Source organism: Phyllostomus discolor, chromosome 14 (genome assembly GCF_004126475.2).
Source record: "Phyllostomus discolor isolate MPI-MPIP mPhyDis1 chromosome 14, mPhyDis1.pri.v3, whole genome shotgun sequence".
Taxonomy (NCBI): domain Eukaryota; kingdom Metazoa; phylum Chordata; class Mammalia; order Chiroptera; family Phyllostomidae; genus Phyllostomus; species Phyllostomus discolor.
The window spans coordinates 7,498,946-7,520,099 of record NC_040916.2 but is presented as its reverse complement, the minus strand read 5'-3'; the positions used below and the strand labels follow the sequence as shown (position 1 = coordinate 7,520,099).

Sequence of the window (21,154 nt, the reverse complement as noted above, 5' to 3'; positions counted from 1 at the left end):
AATGAGTCACTGAGCATCTCTGAGCCTTAGTTTCATTGTCTATAAAATGCAGATCATAAGACCCTCCCTATAGGAGAGCCTGAGGGTGGCCCGAGATCCTGTCTTGTCCAGCACCAGCCATAATCACAGCTCAGTATGGCCTGACCCTCATTCCTCAGTATAACCCTTCCATTTCCCACAGCTTCCCTTCCTTTTTCCTTTAACTGCATATACCCCTGAGCTCAGAAGACAAATGCCTACAACAGATATACTCAAGGATGTAAGCACTGCATCCAGGAATAAGGACAAAGAGATAGAGGGCATTTGAGTTCCTCTACAATGCTGCCTGATTCCTTAGGACTCTTGTCCATTTCTTAGTCTTACCAACCCCAACCCTTTCTATAGCCCACTGCCCCTCTTCCCACTCACAAGATAAAGTAGAGCCTCATTCTACAGGTGGGGAGAGGGGCTAGCTGCAGTGCTGAGGAGGGAAACCCATGGTCCAGCTCTTGGCCCTCACTGTGGCCCAGCCCCTGGTCCTCTACATCACTCCCTTCTAGGCAGAGCATTCAGAGCCAACTGCAGCCATTCAGCCTTGGACACCTGGGCAGAGCCCATCTGCCACCCATCCCCCTTTTCGCAGGTGCTTGACGTGTAAGGTTTATCTTTTGGGACATGAACCCTAGGAGAAAAAGTATTCTAGAAAAACAGTGTGCCAAGAGGCCCCAGCGCATTGTTAACTCCCTACAGACATAACTGACGGGCCATTCGAGGCTTTCTTTTCTCTTAGGCAGGTCCTGGCATGGCCCAAGGAAGAACAGATATGCCTATGACCTTCACATGTTCTCATATTTCCTCTTTTTGTGATTCCAAGCCTGCCATGAGCTCCTCCTTTTCTGCTTGAGAGTCACTTTGGCACAGATAGTCCAAGAGGGGTGAGTGAGGGACAAGAAAGCCCCGATGAGAACAGAGGGAAGGAGATTTATCTGCCCCCTCCTCTTCTGTGCCTCCTCTGGAGCTCCTTGAGAGCACAGGGCGTGGATTGCAGGATGGCCAGGACCCTAAACAGCCACAGGCACTAGGACCCAGGAGATAGAACGAGAGAGTTGTTACTCCAATCAGGTAGCAGCATTGAGATAACCACACACAGTACCACAAATTAGGCTTCTCAAATGCTCTGCTAATGAGGTTTAAGGAGACAGCTATGTGTAAAATACTAATTGATCATCACTATCATCTTTACACTGGGTTCATGATTAATTTATTCATTCATAGAGGAAGGGACGGAGGAGGAGAGTATCCTTCCTTGTGCATTCAGTACTTTCTTGTTGAATCTAATATGCTAAACGTAATAAGACAGTTATTGCATGTTAAGTAAATATTCACCAGCAGTGAAAGTGCTTTTTGGGATTAACTGTTATGAAGGAGATGGAGATCAGTGGCACGCCATGTGTGCGAGCGTGCAGTGTATTTGTTTAATGCAAGTTTTATTACATCGGAATGAAATCTCTGTTCAGTTACCTTCCTTCCTAGAGAAGCTGTTGAGATAAACACCACTCGGTTAAACACAGATCTTCCCTATGGTGCCAGGATAATGCTGTGGATTAGTGCAAGGGGGTTCTGTTTTTCTGACTCCCCACTAAGCAAACCTACCAGGGGTGCCAGGCAGCTCTGAACTTGTACGTGGTATTTAGAGGAAAGGAAAATCTTTGTCTCTGCCCCAAGGTTCTCTTTTGCTGAGTCTGGTTGAACCCTTTTCCACGTACCCCATGTCTACAGTACCAGGCAAGAGATTCCCCCCCAAGAACCTGATTTCTTCAATCCCTCCAGCTATCCACCCCTTCTAGTCTGCAGCTGCACCAAGGCAACCAGTCTCTAAATGTGCTTGTTGTAACTCATCTCAGGCACCAGGGAAGTCATCACTGGGGTATTGATCTGCACTTCATGAGAGAGAATGCTGCACTCCCTCTCCTCTCCAGCTCTCCTGTTAACGTGAGACATGACTTCCAACCCTAGGGCTGGGTCACTGCCTCATCCACCAGCTCAGTGCACTCCGCCCTTGATTAAATCAGAGTCCAGCACCCACTGCTGTTCTAGTGAACTCATCCGCCTCCCAGCCCTTCACTGGCTGCCACAGGACTCCACCTCTCCCATTGTGCTCCAAGCTCCTGTTTCAGGCCCTCACTGTCTCACCAGATTATCTATTCTCTTTTGAAAGCTCACTGCAAGAAATGAACCACAATTGAATCAGTTTGGCAAATAGGCCCTCACTCCCTCTTTTAGAGCGAGTTGCAGTGTTGGCTTGTCACATAGGAAAGGATACTAAATTGTGGCCCCTAGATCTCTCTGTTGGATGTTAGGTTTATTCCGCAAATATTGGGCAGCCACCCAGTGGTAGGCACTGCACTAGGTACTGGGTACTACAGGCTTGTTCAGAGATTTAGGCAGTATAGCATTTACTGGGCTTTAGAGATGATCCCTTCCAACCTCTCACTGTACAGATGAGAGATTAAAAACCAGAGAGGGAAAGCCCTTACCCAAGGTTGCACAGCTGAATGGGTGAACGAACCGACTCTCAGTTTAGCACCATTGCAAGACTGCAATGAGTCATTTCATTGTGACCGTGAGCAAGTAGGGGCAGGGATACCAGCTCTTGCCAAGCCTCTCACGGGAAGATCCCCTCTCTTCTCAGGATCGTGTGTGAGATGGGCCACGCCCTCGTGGGAACCACCTCTGGGCCCGTGCGCCTGTGCATTGGCGAGTGTAAGCCAGAGTTCATGACCAAGTCCCACCAACAGTACACCTTTGTGGTGAGTATGGGGTCTGGTTCAGGGCTACAGGCTCCTAGCAAGGGCACACTTCCTTCCAGACTTCTCCACATACCTCCTCCCAAGCCAGGTACCTCCAAGGAACCAGGACAGGGAAGTTTGGGCCTCACTTCACAAGCCTGTCTTTCCAAGTGGGATGGGTGTGTGACTAATAATGCTGTGAAGACCTTCAGTCCCCCAGAGCCAAAGGTCAGAGTTCTAAATAAAGCAAAATCAGGCCTTTCGTAGAATTCCAATCTTAGAAACACCTCCCAGGGAGTCAGGGGCTGCCCTTTGCCTCTGCCAACGTAGTATCTTCTTCTAATTCCAGCCTAATGAGGACAGAGTGCCTGGAGGACCCAATTAAAAAAGGTCTATATTTATCAGCAAGCTTTGTTTTCTGTCAAGGATATTGTAAGTAGGAATTTAGAGGCATCACTTGAAATCCTGCAGGACCGTGCGTCTGGGCAGGATGCCGGGAGTATACAAGCGAGCTGCTGTGGGTACACACAAGTATGCACACATTCACACCTGAAAACATCTCTTCACACGCAGGCACCAGGCAGTAAAATCACAAAGACTTTCTTTAAAGTGCCTACTGAATCAATAACTTGCTTCTATGCCCTCGAGTCCCTTTTCTGACACTTACCTACATTGCCACATCGAATTCTCCATTAAAAAGTGTTAGCACCAGCTGGTGAGGTCAAACCAGCCTTGCTACGAGTTTTGAAAAATCGTTAAACCACAAGATTCTATTCTCCCCGAGGCATTTTTCCTGCTTATTGTCGGTTTTCCAGTCTCTGCCTTCTTATCCTGGCATCTGCACCTTTTTCTTGTACTCTTCTCTCTCAGATTAGAAAGAACCAGGGCCTGTCTGTCCCCAACCTACCCCAGCTCCGACACAGACAGACACAATCATCTGTGAGAAGCAAACACAGAAAGACTAGATGGAGGGAGAACTGTTGAATGTCAGAGCAGGGAGGAGCTGCGGAGAGACTCTAGCCCCCCTTCCTCTAGACAGAGGAGCAGACAAAGGCCCTGGGTGACCCAGAACCTCCATTCAGGGCTGGTTGCAAGTGAGCAGCTGATGGGAACTAGTTCATGTCTGTGTACTTGCTTAGTTAAGTGCACTTTCCACTCCACTCTGCTGCCCGCTAGGCAAAAGCGATTCCTTTCTGATTTAGGTCAGCCACGTGATGTAGTTTAGGCCAAATGATATTTCTTTTAAGCTTCAGGCTTAATTTTACAACTTAATAAGCTTACTCGAAAGTCCCAGCCCATGATGGGCCATCCTCCTGATACAGAACGGGGAAGCCACGTCTAACATTTACTTACGGCCCCCTGCACCAGGCACACTGGCGTGCCTTCAGATGCTTAGGAGGGACGGAAGGACATGCGCATGAGCCATTAATGGAGGACTTTAGCCTCACAGTGGCCCAATCCAGGCAGGGATGCTTTATTCAGCCCTATCGATTTTGTGCCCAAAAAATCAGTACAGGCTCTAGATAGAGAAGCATTTTCAAATTGTTCTCAATTTGTAAACTAATTGATAGATTAGTCAGTGTCATCTATGCCTTCCCATCAGTGTTATGGGCATGAGCCTCCCTGAGGAGTTAATTAATTCCAAAATGTGACCTTTCTGTCTTTCCTGGACATGCCTGGCGCCTCTTCTTTGAAAGGGTCTCAGCTTCAGGGTAGGCAGACAGAGTGTTGGGGATCCCAGGGGGCAGGAAAAGTACCTCCACTCTGAGGACAGATGCAGTCCCTCCTTCTGTCTTTAAGTCTCCCCTGGATCCATCCCTTTAGGAAATACCTGCGCCATGACAATGTCTCTGCTTCCTCCCAAAGAACCCTTCTGTGCTGTCCCTCAACCCCATTCGTGGGCCAGAGTCCGGAGGCACCATGGTGACCATCACGGGCCACTACCTTGGGGCCGGGAGCAGTGTGGCCGTGTACCTGGGCAACCAGACCTGCGAGTTCTATGGGTGAGATGCGCTCGAAAGAGCATTAGAAGACTGTCCTTGCGTGGCCTGTGTACACATGTTCCTGTGCACGTTCACACATATGCCTGCCCATCACGTCCATGTTATGTGCTACATCCTGGATTGTGCTCACTGTAACACACATATACCCATATACCACTAGTTACTGTATACTGTATGTATCACAGGGGCTGGATACTTCTACAAGTATGAGGGGCAACCAAAAAAAACCGGAATAATCTTCTGGAGGGTGGGCCCCTTGTAGTACAAGCTTCCTCCACTAGGGGGGGTGTTCTAGGAACCCATCTGTATCAGTGTACCAGCTGACATCGTTGTGGGAGGCTGCCTCCCGCTTCAGTGAATTTTTCTGAAGACTCTTTCAATGCAGATGCCCATTTCATGATGGTGATTTATGAGCGCACCTACCCACACTGTGCTGAGTGTTCCGCAGTTTTTGACCACAAGCGACATGACCCCAGTGCCCCACCCCCTCTATTCACCCGATCTCTCCCCAAGACCCCTTTTTTTTGTTTCCCTGCATGAAAAACAGTCCTCAAAGGGAAACATTGTGCTGATGCGGAAGAGGTAAAACAAAACACAGCAGAAGCACTAAAAGGAGTAAAAATCAATGAGTTCAAAAACTGTTTTGAGCATTGGAAAAATGTCTCGATAGGTATATTGTATCAAATGGAGAGTACTTTGCAGGTGACTGAAGTTTAAACATGTGAGAGTGAATACACAATATTTTATAAATACATTCCGGGTTTCTTTGCCCCCCCCCCCATACTTAGAAGTGAGGCCCTTGAGCCTGCTGCTGAGAAAGGCTCCCGGGAACTGTCCTGTCACCATCAGGACCAACCCCACAGTCATTAGGTCCCCACTGTGGTTACCTGAGGACTGGCCTCAGTCCTCAGGAAGAACGCAGACTCATCCTCAGGACATCTCTTGGAGCTAAAAAATGGAGCACCTACTATTTGTCACATACCTTCAGTGGGGATGTAGCGCATCCTCAGAGAACTCTGAGAGAATCCATGGATGAATACCTGATAATCAACCCCTTAGACCGTAAACTCCCTCGGGGCAAGGACTATGTGTTCACTTTTCTGAATGGTAGTTGCTCAATAAATATTCATCAATTGACTTACTGGATTCTAAGCACCAGCTGACTAGTCATTCCTAGAAAAGTCCAGAAAAGAAGATGCAGCCCATGAAGCCTGGCCCCTGCCTCACATTCTCTGATCCCCTCCTCCAATTTACTCCCTCCTAATTGAACCCAAGTTGGCTCTCGGGTAGAAAGGGCACTGATCCCCACTGATAAGGGTTGTGTTCCCTGGCATACGGTGTCTCAGGACAGAGGGTACATTCTGGCTACACCCTCAGACTGAGGAAAGCCCCTCATCCAGCACAGTGCACCCCGTATCGCCCATGCCTTTCTTTGCAACCTTCCTGCTGTCTCCATGGCAGGCGATCGATGAATGAGATCGTGTGTGTCTCTCCTCCATCATCCAATGGACTGGGTCCGGTCCCCGTTTCTGTGAGTGTCGACCGAGCCCATGTGGATAACAACTTGCAGTTTGAGTACATAGATGACCCCCGGGTACAGCGCATCGAGCCAGAGTGGAGCATTGCCAGGTGAGGCACAGGGTGGAGGAACGCACCCCGTGGCATCATCCCCTCGGCCCAAGGGTGGCTTGTGGGAGGATCCCAGGGGTGGAGCTGGTGGCAGTTGGATTTTTTACCTAACCTGGCCTCTGCTTGTTCCCAGTGGCCACACACCCCTGACCATCACAGGCTTCAACCTTGATGTCATTCAGGAGCCAAGAATCCGAGTCAAGTTTAATGGCAAAGAATCTGTCAATGTGAGTAAGTGCTGGTCCGCCTGGCGCTGGGCAAACACAGCTGTGTGTCGGTGTTTTGTGATGGGATGAGCTCTGTGTCGGGCACTGGAGCATCTGACCGCAGGAAAAGAAAGTTGGCTCAAGGCTGAACCTGGAGTCATGTCCCCAAACACTTGGGCCTGATAACGATTTTTATAATTATGGCATACTCATTTCTTGTCAGAAGGTGATATAATGAGTGCATAAACATAGTGCCTTCTGAGCTTAGATACAGCACAGAGGGGCCCCCGTCTGTGGCATGTTCACTTGAAGGTCTGATAAGAAGCACTGCTATGAGACGGTGAAGAAATTCTCACTCCAGATCCAGATGCTTCTGGATTGGAGGAAGCAGGAAGCTGCCATCTGCTAGCTGAACAACCATACTCAAGTCATTTAACCTCTCTGATCCGCCATCCCCCACTCCCCTGGGGATGGTAAGACTCGCCTTGTAGGTTTGTCACCTGCAGCCACTAGCCGCTGAGGTGGGCACTTGATAAACGTTAGTCACTGCATGCAAATTGTTCCATCTGGATTGCTGGGATGATCAGGTTGAACATTTTACTTTATTCCTCTGTGCAGAGCCATGTAATTCAATTTTTTCATTATGGATTTTTGCGATTTTAAAGAAGTTTTCCAACATAAGGGCAGAATGTCTGATATGTTATAAATTTTTTAGTTTGTTCTAGTGGCTCTTCTTAGCCAATATTTTCTGAGACATTATTGTATTTATACTTATAGTTCAGCAGATGCTGGCATTATAAATTATGGCCATTATTTTTCAAATAAATTGCCATTATTACTGCTTCGACCTTCAGAGGATTGACTAGGCTGAAATGGAGATGGGGAGGATGGCTTTATATCCACTCTCGTCTCTGACACATTCCCAGAGTGCCTTAGGAAACAGAAACACTCAAAGTGACAGGAACTATAAGGCTAGATCTGGAAAGGTCTCAGGGCCCACCTGGTTCAAGCCCCTCATTGTACAGCGGAGGAAACGAAGGCCCAGAATGAAGGACTTGCCCCCAGTCATGAAGGTGGCCAGTGGCAGGGCCAAGCTCTTTTGCAAATATCTGGACCCTGAATAACTAGGCCATATGAGATGCTCCTACGCCTGACATTCCATCACGCCAGAGACGTGGGGATACCTGCGTCACACCTTCAGCACACACCATGGTCACAGCTTTTTGGGCTGGGAGAGCACATGTCTCCTTATCCCAGGTGTAGAGCTTGATCCGTGGGTCAAGAGTCCATGCCCCAACTCCACTTTCAGTCTGAGGCCCATGCCCCCAGTAGCTGACAGACCACCTCCATCTATCCAACTCCAAGGCCTAAGTGGAAGGGAGGAAGATGAGGGGTAGGAATGGGAATGGTGGGTTTATACTCAGGGAAGAATAAAACTCCCAAACAATTTAAGTATATTTTTTAAATTTAGATTTTATTGTTACACGTGACAAGGCCAACAGATCAGGAAATGACCACCATTGGATAGTTTATTAATACGGGTCCCAAGAAAAGGGAGCCTTGCCACGGCTAGGGTGGGGGTGGGGTGGGGAGGAGGAACCCCAGGGTAGGTTAGGAAGCGGAAGGAGAAAGGAAAACTGGGGCAAGAGCCTTTATATTGGTTTCCACAGGAAGGAACTAGCAAGGCCAGGCAAGTGGGTTTAGGATTGGCCAGTCTGGTTCATTTTAGTGCGCTGGGGGCAGAGGGGCTGTCCCTCCTTGCCTGGTACCTAGCCCTGGTGTAGTTAGGGAAGGCGGATAGTTGCCCGCTGTGGGAAATGCGGTTGGGCCTGTAGGCTCTGGATTAGTTATTTGCATTAGGAGAGCAGCTCTAGGGGGCTGCAGGTTGTTCACTGTCCCTAGGAACTGTGAGTGTGGGGAGGGGCAGTCCCTCCAGAGTCAGCAAGGCCCCAGATGTTAAAGCACCAGAACACAGAAAATAAAAGACGTGGCTAATATAGTACAGAGGGAATTTTGGAAAATGAGTAAGTATGTAACTAACAAGTTTGACTTTCAGAGGCTGAACATTAGTCCTGGGGAAGCTGTTTGAAGAGAAGGCTGGGCTGGGAAGGTCTTCACCATACCTGATATTCATCTCTGAGAAGGCTCAGTCCTGAGCTCCCTCCCCCTCCCAGAAGCCTTTGCAGCCCTAGGCAGGATTCTCCCCAGCGCTTCCCCCAGCCTACCCACCATGACCACAGGGCTTCAAGGAGTTAGAGAGTTGTTCCCAGTTCTTCCCTCTGGAGAGATGGGGCCCTCTTGCCTGAGGTCTGCAGGCTGGCAAGCCTGGAGTCTGTACTTTTCCATCCAGCCTGGCTGCGCAGTGGGAAGTTCATGAACTCTGCCCTGGGCCTTCTCTTTCAGGAGGGTGGGAGAGAGCACTTGGCCCCTCAGCCCAGCCTGGGTGGAATGGCAGCCTCCGTCCACTGGGGCCTCTTCTTGCCTTCGGGACATGAAGCAGCCACAGTGAGAAGTGAGAAGGGCCAGAGCGAAGGCCACAAAACCCCAAGGAATGTTTGGCAAACAAAGTGCCGATGCAGCACAGGGCAGGAAGCACACAGAGGCCGCTTGTTTGGGAGCAATTTGCTTGTTCACACAGGAGTCCAGTCTGGGGGAACTGGAATGAGCCGGGACAGAGACGGGCTGGGGAGTGAGGAGACACGCTCAGGCTGCATCTGCCCCACAGAGCCTGGGGTTCGGACTCCCTGGCTCAACTCTGCCATTTGACTGCACCCCCGCCCCGCACTTTCCTCAAGCCAGAGTGTCCCCAGCTGGACCATGAAACAGACATTAGGCTTCTAAGGGGTTGCTGAAGTGTGGGCTGAAAAGGGTGGGAATGGGAACTGACCTGCAACACGGCATGACGCCCTCAGGGAGCTGTTGGCTCCAACTCCAACCGCCTCTAGGCATGGAGGGCTAATGCTTGGCCTTAGAACACTGACCTCATTTCTGTGCAAGGGTTGGCCTTTTTGCAGTTTCACACACGGGCTTGTTTTCTGAACATGAAGTCCGTGTATGTGTGCGTTGGCCAGACACACGTGTGTGGACCTGCCAGGACAGTGTGTGCTTGAGCAGGCCGAGTTCTCACAGATGCCCTTGGCTGTTGCTGGGACACTGTGGCTCCCAAAGCCAAAACTGGACAGTGGGAGTAGGGGTGCAGGTTTTCTCCCCAAGTTTCATGTGGGGTCCTGTAGGGCTTTCTTCATTCTGGCTGCTGCCTTACGCAGCTAAAGATCTAAACCAGAGAAGAACATGACACAACTCATGCTAAGCAGGGGTCGGTCCAGCTAGAATTTCATTGGGAGACCAGAGTCCACCAAGAAAGAAAGGACATCCTGAACTCAGTGTCAATATCGAGGTTATATCCCTTTGCAGTTAGGGAATGCTTGGTTGGAGAAGAGAGAGATCCTAAGTAGAACATTTAAAGAGTTGAAGGCTCCTTTTCATTCATCAGTGTAGCCAATAAACATTAACTGAACACCTACTGTGTGCTGGCAAATTACTTGTCTCACAATACGTCCTGTTCCTCTCCTCATATCCCTCTCCACACTCACACACTCACACTCACACCCAGCATTGCATCCTAGTTTTCCACAAACCTTCCATGCTCCCTCATCTCTGGGCCTTTGCTACTGTTCCGTCTGCCTGGAATTTGTTCCTCTCCCCCTCCCTTTCCTTGTCTAGGTAAGTCCTACTCATTCTTCAGATTAAATTTCATTCATTTCTTCCCAGGGAAACCTTCTGTGGGTCACCCTCACCCTACATACACACTCACAGACACACTCATGGCCACACCCAGACAGTCCCCCAGCACCTGGTACTACCCCACTAGGGCCTTCCTCACATCCATTCATGTATTTAACAGTGCTTGTGCCCCTACTGTGTTCCCAGTCCTCTGCCAGGACTCTGTTAAGCTTGTTGAATCATTTGTCTCCCCCTATATGCTGTGACTATTTTACTAGATAACCCCAACACCTAGTACAGTGCCTGGCCCAAAGGAGGCACTCAAGCAGGCGAATGAATGAATGAATGAATGAGGTTAAAATGCAACCCCCTCCAAAATCAGTTTCATACCCTGTTTCTCAACGGGTTCACTACCTAATGAAGATAAGCAAGTAACCTAATAGTGGTGGCCAAAGCAAGCAGAGGGTAGGAGGGGTGGCTGGGATCATTCGCTAGGTGTTTCAATGCTGCGCTCTGGATCTCTCAGGTGTGTAAAATTGTGAACACCACCACACTAACCTGCCTGGCACCCTCTCTGACCACGGACTACCGGCCTGGCCTTGACACTGTGGAACGGCCAGATGAGTTTGGATTTGTCTTTAATAATGTCCAGTCCTTGCTCATTTACAATGACACCAAGTTCATCTACTACCCCAACCCAACCTTCGAACTACTCAGCCCTACTGGAGTCTTGGATCAGAAGCCAGGATCCCCCATCATCCTGAAGGTAGGAATGCGGGGAGGACAGGGATGGTACAGAGCATCCCCTCCTGGCCTTTCTTGTTCTCCTTTCTACACATAATGGACTCACACAGCTCTCATCTTCCCCTGCAAAGGGAGCTTGTTTATAGGCGTTGGCCCATTGGGCGATATACAGGGTGGGGAAAAGTAGCTTCATACTTGTGAGTACATGAAACAGTTTATTCTCATATTATTACTTCCTAATCATTGTGTTATTTTCCATACAAATGACTGTAAACCTACTCTTTCCCCACCCTGTATCTTGTACCTGGGAATCCTGAGAAACACTTTGAATATTTCTGTTTACTCTTGTAAGCTTTGGGACCTAAACTGACTGCCTTTGTGGCCACTGGAACCTGTGCACATATTTTGGGGGATCACAGCTCCCTGGTACAAGTGTTTTGTTACTCCACCACTTCCATCGGTGTGCCTTGTGTCCCCCCAACCCCCACAAATTTTCACTTGTTTAGTGTTCTGCTTTCCTTTCCTCTCTGTCTCCTACTCTCTTTCTCTCCTCCATTTGCCTTCTCTCTTTCTCTCCAAATTGTGGCAAAGTCCTCTCTAAAAACTCCGTGTTGTCACCCATTGGTTTTGGCACTGCCACCCTTCCCTCCTCGTTTTCTCTCCTTAATCTTTTTTTAAAAAGGCAATTAACTTCTGAGTGTATATGTCAATTTTTCTTATTAAGATTACTGTTGCCTACAGGGCAAAAACCTCTGTCCCCCTGCCTCTGGAGGTGCCAAACTCAACTACACAGTGCTGGTTGGAGAGACCCCGTGCACTGTCACTGTGTCCGAGACACAGCTGCTCTGCGAGCCCCCCAACCTCACGGGGCAGCACAAGGTCATGGTGAGTGAGCCCCCTTCTTTTCATTATTCCCTCCCCTCCTCGCTATGCATGCACAATCTGTTGTAAGAAAGGCTGTCTCTTCCTGCTATTCCGTATCTCATCTCCATGTCAGACAATTAGAAGCTGAGAACACAAGCGCAGCGAGGCAGACCATCAGCAGGATGTTGTTTTGTATCCAGACTGCACTGTGTGGTTGTGGTCTCTCATGTCCTTTCTGAAATGATAAGGATTCGATGGCATGCCAGGGCTCTACAGTGTCTGTGTGTGTACAATGCACAGGTTCACGTGGGCGGGATGGTGTTCTCTCCTGGCTCGGTGAGTGTCATCTCAGACAGCTTGCTGACCCTGCCAGCCATTGTCAGCATTGCGGCAGGCGGCAGCCTCCTCCTCATCATTGTCATCATCGTCCTCATTGCCTACAAGCGGAAGTCTCGAGAAAACGACCTCACTCTGAAGAGGCTCCAAATGCAGATGGACAACCTGGAGTCCCGTGTGGCCCTGGAGTGTAAGGAAGGTAAGTGGAGGCACTCCCGTGTTTCCTGGGCCCCTCTTTCTTTAGCAAACTTATTACCTCCCTCCTTACCCACAATGCTCATCTTTACTCCCATCCTTCCCACCTCAGCCATTGTATTCCGCTTCCACCTCTGTCTCCTTTGTCCTCAGGCGAGAGAAGTCCTGTTAATGCCCAGAGGGAGGCCCCAGGGCCGATCACATTGTTCTGTCCACTGTGCCCTGACTCATGCCACAATCTAGCTGCCTTCCTCTCCCGCTCAGAGCCTCAGTCTCCCACAGTCAGAATCTCAGCCTCTAGATCCCCCACATGTGAGTGTCTGGCTCCTTTTGCATAATGCCTTGGGAGCATGTGGAAGCAGCAGCAGCAGCGACAGAAAAGGCAGGAGCATCTTACCTGCCTCCCACCCCAGGGTTTGTTTTCCTTCAGCACAACAGGCTGAGCGCTCTGAAGCTGAGCTCGCGGCTGTCCTTGGTTGTGGATGTGTGTGGGCATGGAGATTGTGTTGTTTCCCGTCTCCCACGCAACCACAGCCACGAGGTGATGGGTGTATCTGGCGTCCCTTGGGGCTGAGGACCCAGTGAGCTCTCTGGGAAAACATTTCAATTAGGAATAAAAACATTTCTCCCTTTGCTGCAAACGTTGGGATCAGAAACAAGCCCTCTGCTGGATGAAAGGGAAGAGCAGGGCTGAGTAAAGGTGGTCAAGGGCTCCTCCCAGTGCCAGGGCTGGCTGGGGGGGGGGGGGGGGCGGGCAGAGGAGGGCACCAAGAGACAAGTCTGCCCTTGTCAGCTGAGGGCCTAATGGCCAGGGTGCCCCAAGGCTAGGTTTGGTTTTGTTCTCAGTTTCTTTTGTGTGCGTGTTAAATGTATATCTATAACATAAACTTGACCATTTTAACCCTCACTGCCTCTACACCCCAGGGCTCTCCCCTCCCCCAGTTCTGTGGCATTAAGTACATTCACCATCCACTTCTAGAACTTTCTCAGATTCCCCAACTACGACACTGTACTCACTAAACAATAACCCCATTATTCTTTCACTCAGCTCTTGGCAACTGCCATTCTACCTTCTGTCTCTATGGGTTTGACAACTCTAGGGACCTCATATAAGTGGAATCATATGGTACTTGTCCTTTTGTCTCTGGCGTATTTCACTCAGCATAATGTCTTCAGGAATCACCCATGTAGCAGCATGTGTCAGATGTCATCCCTTTTTAAGGCTAATCAATATGCCATTGATCGTGTAGACCACATTTTGTGTATCCATTCATCTTTCACATTTGGGTTGTTTCCACATATTGGTATTGTGACTAATGCTGCTATGAACATGTGTGTGCAAGTATCTGTTCAAATTCCTGCATTCGAACAGATACCCTTTTGGGTAGATACCTAGGAGCAGAATTGCTGGGTCCCATGCTAATTCTATGTTTAATTTTTTAAGGAACTGCCAAGTTGTTTTCTAGAGCAATAGCACCAATTTATATTCCCACCAGCAATGTGTGAGGGTTTCAATTTCTCCACATCCTCGCCAACATTTGTTATTTTCCATTTTTTGGTAATATCGACCCTGTGTCATTATAGTTTTGATTTTTATGGTCCCCCAAGGTTTTTGCATCTTGATTTACCCTCTGGTTTGGAAAAGTGGATCAAAGATGCCTGTTTCAGTCTTTGCTTGATCGTGCTGGCCACTCTCTCACCTGCTTCCAGCACCTGCAGCACCTGCCTGACAGGTCATGGTGTTCTTCCTTTTTCTTTGTTTTAATTACACTTGTAATACATAGAAAGAAACTTCAAAATTATAGGTAAGCACAGAAAGGCAACTAATATAGATATTGTCCATGTTCCCACCACCTAAGAAAGGCAGCCTGGAGATATCTCCATCCCTCTGGATTTGTACCCCTATAACCCTCCTTTTCTGTATCCCCAGCCTCCATCCTCCTTCACAAACTTTTTCTCCCACCTTCCCCTTTTTGCCGGGGTTCCCCTGCTGAGCCTCCCTGTCTCCACTGCACTTTTGTAGCTTTTGCTGAACTCCAGACAGACATCAACGAGCTGACCAGTGACCTGGACCGCTCAGGAATCCCCTACCTGGACTATCGTACCTATGCCATGCGAGTCCTGTTCCCTGGCATTGAGGACCATCCTGTCCTGCGGGAGCTGGAGGTAATGTCTGCCCCCACCAGCCCAGCTGCACAATGGGGACACAGTGCCCAGGTGTCCTAGGGTGGGCCGATGGGGCTCAGCAACTGACGGAAAAGTGAGGAGAAAGAGCTTGTAACGGCATCACCATGACAGGCATACTCCTAATTAGGAAGATCATGGCCAAGGGGGGCACGGAGGCTCTCTGGGATGATTCCAAGGCAAGGCTCATTGTCACTTTCAAATTAATAACTGAATTAATTAACTGCAATTCTGCCTCATTCTCAAATGGACTTAAGGTGGCTTAGGGAAAGACATAGGATTCTGTGAGGTTTGATCATTTGCTGGTCAAATGATTTGTTTTACTAAACCAAGACAAATACTGATTTATCATGGACCAGATCTTTGTCCATGATAAATCAGGTCAGAGACTAAAGGGAGACGAGGAAGCTGAGCAGGTCTTACCAGGTATCTCCTATCATATTCTTGGGAAAATCAGATGGATGGCATCCCCACTGAGGGCCTGGCCTGGACCCCAACCCTGCCAACCTAGAGGGAGGTCAGAATAGACTGTAGGCTTCAGAGACCGCCATTTCTACATCATCGTGGGTGTGGTGGTTACAGGCCTCATGGTGAGAATCTCACCACTGGTATTGTTGCTGGCGAAGGCCCCCAGTGAGAGCCGGGCTAGGAGGCCAGAGCTGCCCTCTGAGGGTGTGCCCATCACGCCCAACCCAGGTGCAGGGGAACGGGCAGCAGCACGTGGAGAAGGCCCTGAAGCTCTTCGCCCAGCTCATCAACAACAAGGTCTTCCTGCTGACCTTCATCCGCACCTTGGAGCTGCAACGCAGCTTCTCCATGCGTGACCGTGGCAACGTGGCTTCGCTCATCATGACTGGCCTGCAGGGCCGCCTGGAGTATGCCACCGATGTCCTCAAGCAGCTGCTCTCTGACCTCATCGATAAGAACCTGGAGAACAAGAACCACCCCAAGCTGCTCCTCCGGAGGTGAGCTGTGTCCAGGGTTGGTTGGGCAGTGAGTGCCTGCCTGCACAGGGACACGGGGCCATGAGAGCAGGTCCCGGAAACAGCACCAGAGGGTTCCCTCCGCAGAAAGGCCTGTGCCCGCACATCTTGTAGTACAGAATCTGATCTCCCGCAGCCAGGCACTGTGTGGTGTCTGCGGCTGGTAACACGCGACAGAGGAGCACAGGCCTTGGCTCGGATCTCGGCCTGAACCCCAGCTCTGTCACCTACTAGCTGTGTGAACGTGGGCCAGTGGCATAGCCTCACTGCTACTTAGTTTCCTCGTGGACAAGATGACACTGAGATAGCCTGTCCCGCAGTCTCTCTCCCTCCCTGTGCTTCTAAAGCTGTGCTGTCCAACATCCAACACATATGTAGCCACCTGTGACCTTTAATGAAAATGAAGTGAAATGTAAAATTCAGTCCCTCCGTTGCACTAGCCACATTCCACCAATGTCACCACATGTTGGCCACCCTATTGGACAGAACAGATGGAGAACATTTCCACCTAACAGAAGGTTCTGTTGGACAGCACTGGGCGAGAGATCTGATGCAACCTACACCTCCCAGACCCAGCTCCTTGGATCTCAATCACCAGCATCCACCGCATGCCCCCTCCCCCGCTGCCATCTTCCTGGCAGAGGGTTGGAACTTGGCATCCATCCCCAGAGCTCACACCCTCTCTGGAGGCCCCAGGGAGTCAAGCACAGCTCTGGAATAAGCCAAATCTATTGCATGGCCTTCCCTTTAGCTTTCTCTGAGAGGGCTCAGGCTTCCAGGCCCCACGTGGGGTGAGAAGGGAGGAAGAAGGGCTTTGTTTTATGACTACAGAGTCCCCATCCTGCCAACCTGAGCCTTAGAAACTCTCATTAAAAACTGTTGTATTTAAATTAGAGCTAATCTCAGGCACAATGCACCGAGAGGGGGGCTGGGAGGGGCTGGGGGAGAAAGCTGCAATTTCTTCCGCATTGTCACTCGCTCCCAGGCCCAGATCGATGAGCAGCCCTGCAGCCCTGGCAAGTGCCTGGGATTTACTGCAATCAGAGGGTATAATTTGCACCACGTGCAGGGAGTTAAAATACCCCTCCGGCATCCCCATCACTGAGGATCTGTCACAGCCGCTTTGTTTCCTCACTGAGTCCCCAGATCTGCAGCCCAGGAGTGGGGGTGGGGGAGGGGCGGTGCTTGAAGAAGCAGATCCCCTGTCAGCAAAACACACACACTGCTCTCTACCTGAGGGGCTGGGATCCAAGACCCCACCTGACAGGATATCAGGTGTTATTCTGAGCACTTGACTTGTATTACCTCATTCACCCTGACAGCAGTTCTGTGGGAGAGATGGCAATGATGATGATGATGATCCCCGTTCAGGGATGGGGAAACTGAACCCAGGGAGATGAAATCACTTGCCCAGGGTCACGCAGTCGGTGCATGATAGAGCCAGGATTTGAACCCAAGCAGTCTGACTCTGAGTGTTTGGAGGGCAGGTACCAGCTACGCTCTGGACATGCAGAATAGAGCGCAGCATTCAGGCATGCAGAGACTCCCAGAGGCCCAGGGAAACTGCTTGTCACCCTGAGGCCAGAAGGGAGAAGGGAGAACTGGCTGTTCGCAACCCTGTGGGATGGGGTATTGGTATTTCTATCTGCAGGCCACAGCACCATTCCCTTGTCACAGGAAATTGAGGTCCAGAGAGAAGAAATCTCTGGTCTAAGGTCACACTTGTGGTTACTGGCCAGCTAGGACCAGGTGTCCTGGCTCCCAGCCCTGTGTCCTTCAGTGCCCACAACAAACCAGGCCCTGCTCTGCGACCCTTCATAAAGGTCTGACCCCGTTCCTTCTCCCTCCCCAGGACAGAGTCAGTGGCTGAGAAGATGCTGACCAATTGGTTTGCCTTCCTCCTGCACAAGTTCCTGAAGGTGAGTGGGAGTGAGATGGGAGCCACAGCTGAGAGCAGGGTGGGGGCAGCTCCGAGTAGCCAGGCCACCAGGGCTGCATGGGGACCCCCTTGGGAACAGGGCCACACCTGGCCAGGTGGTCAGGAGAGCGGGGAGGAGGCTGGTGCTGCCACCCACCTGCCCTGCCTGTGCCCCCAGGAGTGCGCGGGGGAGCCGCTCTTCATGCTCTACTGCGCCATCAAGCAGCAGATGGAAAAGGGCCCCATCGATGCCATCACAGGCGAGGCCCGCTACTCCCTGAGCGAGGACAAGCTCATCCGCCAGCAGATCGAGTACAAGACCCTGGTGAGGAGGCTGGAAGCTTGGGGACAGTGTGAACCTTCTGCCCCCTACCCCCACTTTACCCTCTGACCACACAGCCAGACTGAGGGGTCAGTAAAGATGCTGGGAGGCTGACTGGCCTGGAAGCAAGTCCAGGTGTATCAAGGGCAGGCAGACCCACCTGGGTACCTTCTCCCCCCCCTCCTTTGGTGGGTCTAAAGAGCTCGCAGTGCCTCAGTTTGCCCTAGATATTATTGGGTGGAGAAAAAAAATCGCCCACCATAAAGTATGAGGAAGCTGACATGATGGGAAAGAACGTGAGCCTGTGGACTCTTGATAGAGAGGCTTTAGGGAAGGGGGAAGCCACCCCTGGACACACCTGGAGCCATCTCTGAAGCCCAAGCAACTCGCTCCAGGCTCACAGCTCCTCTGAGCCATCCAGGAGCTAGAAAGTAGAGTCCCGTTTCTTTGAGAAACACAAGGTGGGCAGAATGACTCAGGCCGTCATTGGCCAAGGGCAGGGAGGTGAGAGAAAATGAGGCCCAGACAGAGAGGCACCCCATATCTCCCATGAGGGGAGGGGCCATGGAAAGAGAGATTCCTTCCAAGGCCTCAATTCCTCTCCCTCAACTTCTCCCTCAACTCCTTCCTGCTCCTCTTCTCTGGCCCCTTGTAGATCCTGAACTGCGTCAACCCCGACAATGAGAACAGTCCCGAGATCCCGGTGAAAGTGTTAAACTGTGACACCATCACACAGGTCAAGGAGAAGATCCTCGATGCCATCTACAAGAACGTGCCCTACTCTCAGCGGCCAAGGGCCGTTGACATGGACTTGGGTAGGCGGCCTGGCTGAGAGTGGGGAAGGGTGGAGAGGCAGCTTCCAGGAGGCATCTGCACTGTGGGGAAAGGATGGGAAGATGGGAAGCCCTGCCCTGCATACGGCCCCTCCCGGGGGCGGGACTGGGTCCTGCCCAGGAAAGGGGCCCCTGAAACACTGCTCCCAGGGCACTGCCTACTCAGATGTGGCCGCCTTTGGTGAGGCCCACACCCCCGCCCACCTGGACCCCATGGAGCCTAGACATCTTAAGTGCTATCACTGTACCAGCTTAAGAAAAGCCAGGGTTGCCAGGTGCCTAGAGGAGCAAGGACTGGGTGATCCTGGCCAGCAGTCCCCACCTCCTCATGGTGACCTGCACCACCCCTTTACCCAGAGTGGCGTCAAGGCCGGATCGCCAGGGTTGTGCTGCAAGATGAGGACATCACCACCAAGATCGAGGGTGACTGGAAGCGCCTCAACACATTGATGCACTATCAGGTGAGGGTGGGGCCTCTTGGTTTGGGAAGGGGCTTTGCATCAGGACTTTTGTCCCAAATGTCTCCTAGGCCCTTAAAAGCCTAAAAGGGGTTTTCTTATCTTTCCTCTTCTCTTCCTCCCTCTTTCTAGAGCAGTGATTCTTAGCCATGCCTGCACATTAGAATTACTGGGGGAACTTATCAAAAACATGAGCGCCAGACCCGCCCTGAGAAACTGATGTAACGGGTCTGGGGTAAAGCGAAGCATTGCTATCCTCTTGGCCCTGCACCTGCAGGAAAAGTGCATGTTGCAACGTCCTCCTCAAAAACAGCCACCATCAGTGTCCGCTGCTTTCTCTCTTCAGCATCCTACGAATGCAGCTGAGGCTTCTCATCCGCAACATACCAGAAAGTTGCATAGACTTGTCTTCAGGTCTTTCTTCCACTTGCTAGCTTGTGTCCTTGGGGAAATTATTTAAGCCCTTGTCCTTCTTCTCTGTAAAATGGGGTTAATGGTGACCCCTGCCCCATAAAGTTATGTGGGATAGATTAAACATAGTAGGTAAAGTGTTTAGCACACGGACAGAATTCAACTGCCTGTTGAATGAACAATCAAAAAAAAAAAATCCCAGCTAAAGAACAAAAGATCCAGGAGTTATCCACTCCGTCTCTCCCTCCCATGGTAACCGCTGCTTGAGGCTGGGGGTCTCTGTAAGAGTAAGCACAGTAGGCAGGTTTGGGAAAAATAATAAAGTAGAAACTTAAATGAGAGACACCAAGGGAAATTAAACCAACCAGAGGAAGTGCCTGAGGCTGCAAGGCCCATTGGGACTGTCTGATTAATAACATCCTCCTGTGTCTGTGCCTCACGAGGGAGGGCGCAGGGGGTGGCAGGCTGGGCTCGGAGGCACCCAGTTGCCAGTGACCAGGAAGTTGGGGGCCCAAACAGCCAACAGGATCTGGTGGGGAGCCTCCCAGGGCACGAGTGAAGCTGGGGGCACTGTGGGAACCCTGAAGCGCTCCTCTCCAGGCTGCATCCCCTTACTGGCCTGTGTTCCCCGCCCCAGACAGAAGGAATGTGCTCTGGTGGAAAGACAAAGGACATTGTGAGCTGTAATTAAGTCCCTGCTCATGGGTGGTATGACTTTAATCTCTGGAAAACTTGGACTTCTCATCCGTAGAATGGAAATAACAACCCGACTTGTGAAGGTGGTTGGAAGGACTAGAAACAATAGGTGAGGTGCCCAGGATACATACTTACATCCACGGAGCTGTGAACATTCTGTGTTGATCCTAACCCACCCCCACTTCACGGTGTTAATATATTCTGTAGAACAGTTGTAATGAACCAATTAGAGCTGGAAAAGAAAGTGCAAAACAGAATAGGATCATGCCCCCAAATTATTAGTTTCTCCTGGGCTGGAGTGGGGCCTCTCTTCTCTGTGATGCCCTCATGCTGTTACTGGGCTGTCCGTCTGATGGCTCCCAATCAGAAGAATGGAATATTCTATTCTTACAGTGCTCATCATACAAAGCGCTTTCAATTCCCTGATGTCATTTATCATTCATGTATTCATTCATTCCTCAAATATTTACTGAGTTTTACCGAGTGCACGGCACTTCCCACATGCTAGCCCTGAGTGACAGGGGACCACAGGGATTATTCTTCCCATCGGGAGCTAGTGATGATGATGCTGCTCATAATAGCAGCCCTAATACCAGCTCTTGACCGAGTACTTGCTGGGCAACAGGCACTGCCCTCAGCCTTTCTGGCCCCAGTTCCTTTACTCTGAACAACAAACCTACACAAGATTACTATTCCCTTTGACAAATGAGACAACTGAGGCACAGAGCAGTTAAGTGACTTTCCTGGAGTGATGTAGCCAGGAATTGGCAGAGCTAAGGTCAGACCTGGCCAGACATCTTGACCATGGATTTGCACTGCCTGTTTGTCAAGAGAAAGAAAGACTGAGGATGAGAGAGATTCAGGGACAAGACCTGGACTTG

The 21,154-nt window shown here is 50.5% G+C and overlaps 1 protein-coding gene across 1 annotated transcript in view; it reads left to right on the top strand.

Annotated features, from left to right (window-relative positions):
• The window catches only part of PLXNA2 (plexin A2), a 211,449-nt gene that overhangs the window by 175,827 nt on the left and 14,468 nt on the right, over positions 1 to 21,154 (top strand). The window contains exons 14-26 of the mRNA XM_028530930.2: positions 2,672 to 2,789; positions 4,635 to 4,771; positions 6,233 to 6,400; positions 6,534 to 6,627; positions 10,856 to 11,095; positions 11,815 to 11,958; positions 12,238 to 12,472; positions 14,492 to 14,634; positions 15,349 to 15,617; positions 17,488 to 17,554; positions 17,732 to 17,878; positions 18,531 to 18,690; positions 19,066 to 19,169. Of these exons, the coding sequence (XP_028386731.1) occupies positions 2,672 to 2,789; positions 4,635 to 4,771; positions 6,233 to 6,400; positions 6,534 to 6,627; positions 10,856 to 11,095; positions 11,815 to 11,958; positions 12,238 to 12,472; positions 14,492 to 14,634; positions 15,349 to 15,617; positions 17,488 to 17,554; positions 17,732 to 17,878; positions 18,531 to 18,690; positions 19,066 to 19,169 (2,026 nt within the window). The remainder of the gene's footprint in view (positions 1 to 2,671; positions 2,790 to 4,634; positions 4,772 to 6,232; positions 6,401 to 6,533; positions 6,628 to 10,855; positions 11,096 to 11,814; positions 11,959 to 12,237; positions 12,473 to 14,491; positions 14,635 to 15,348; positions 15,618 to 17,487; positions 17,555 to 17,731; positions 17,879 to 18,530; positions 18,691 to 19,065; positions 19,170 to 21,154) is intronic.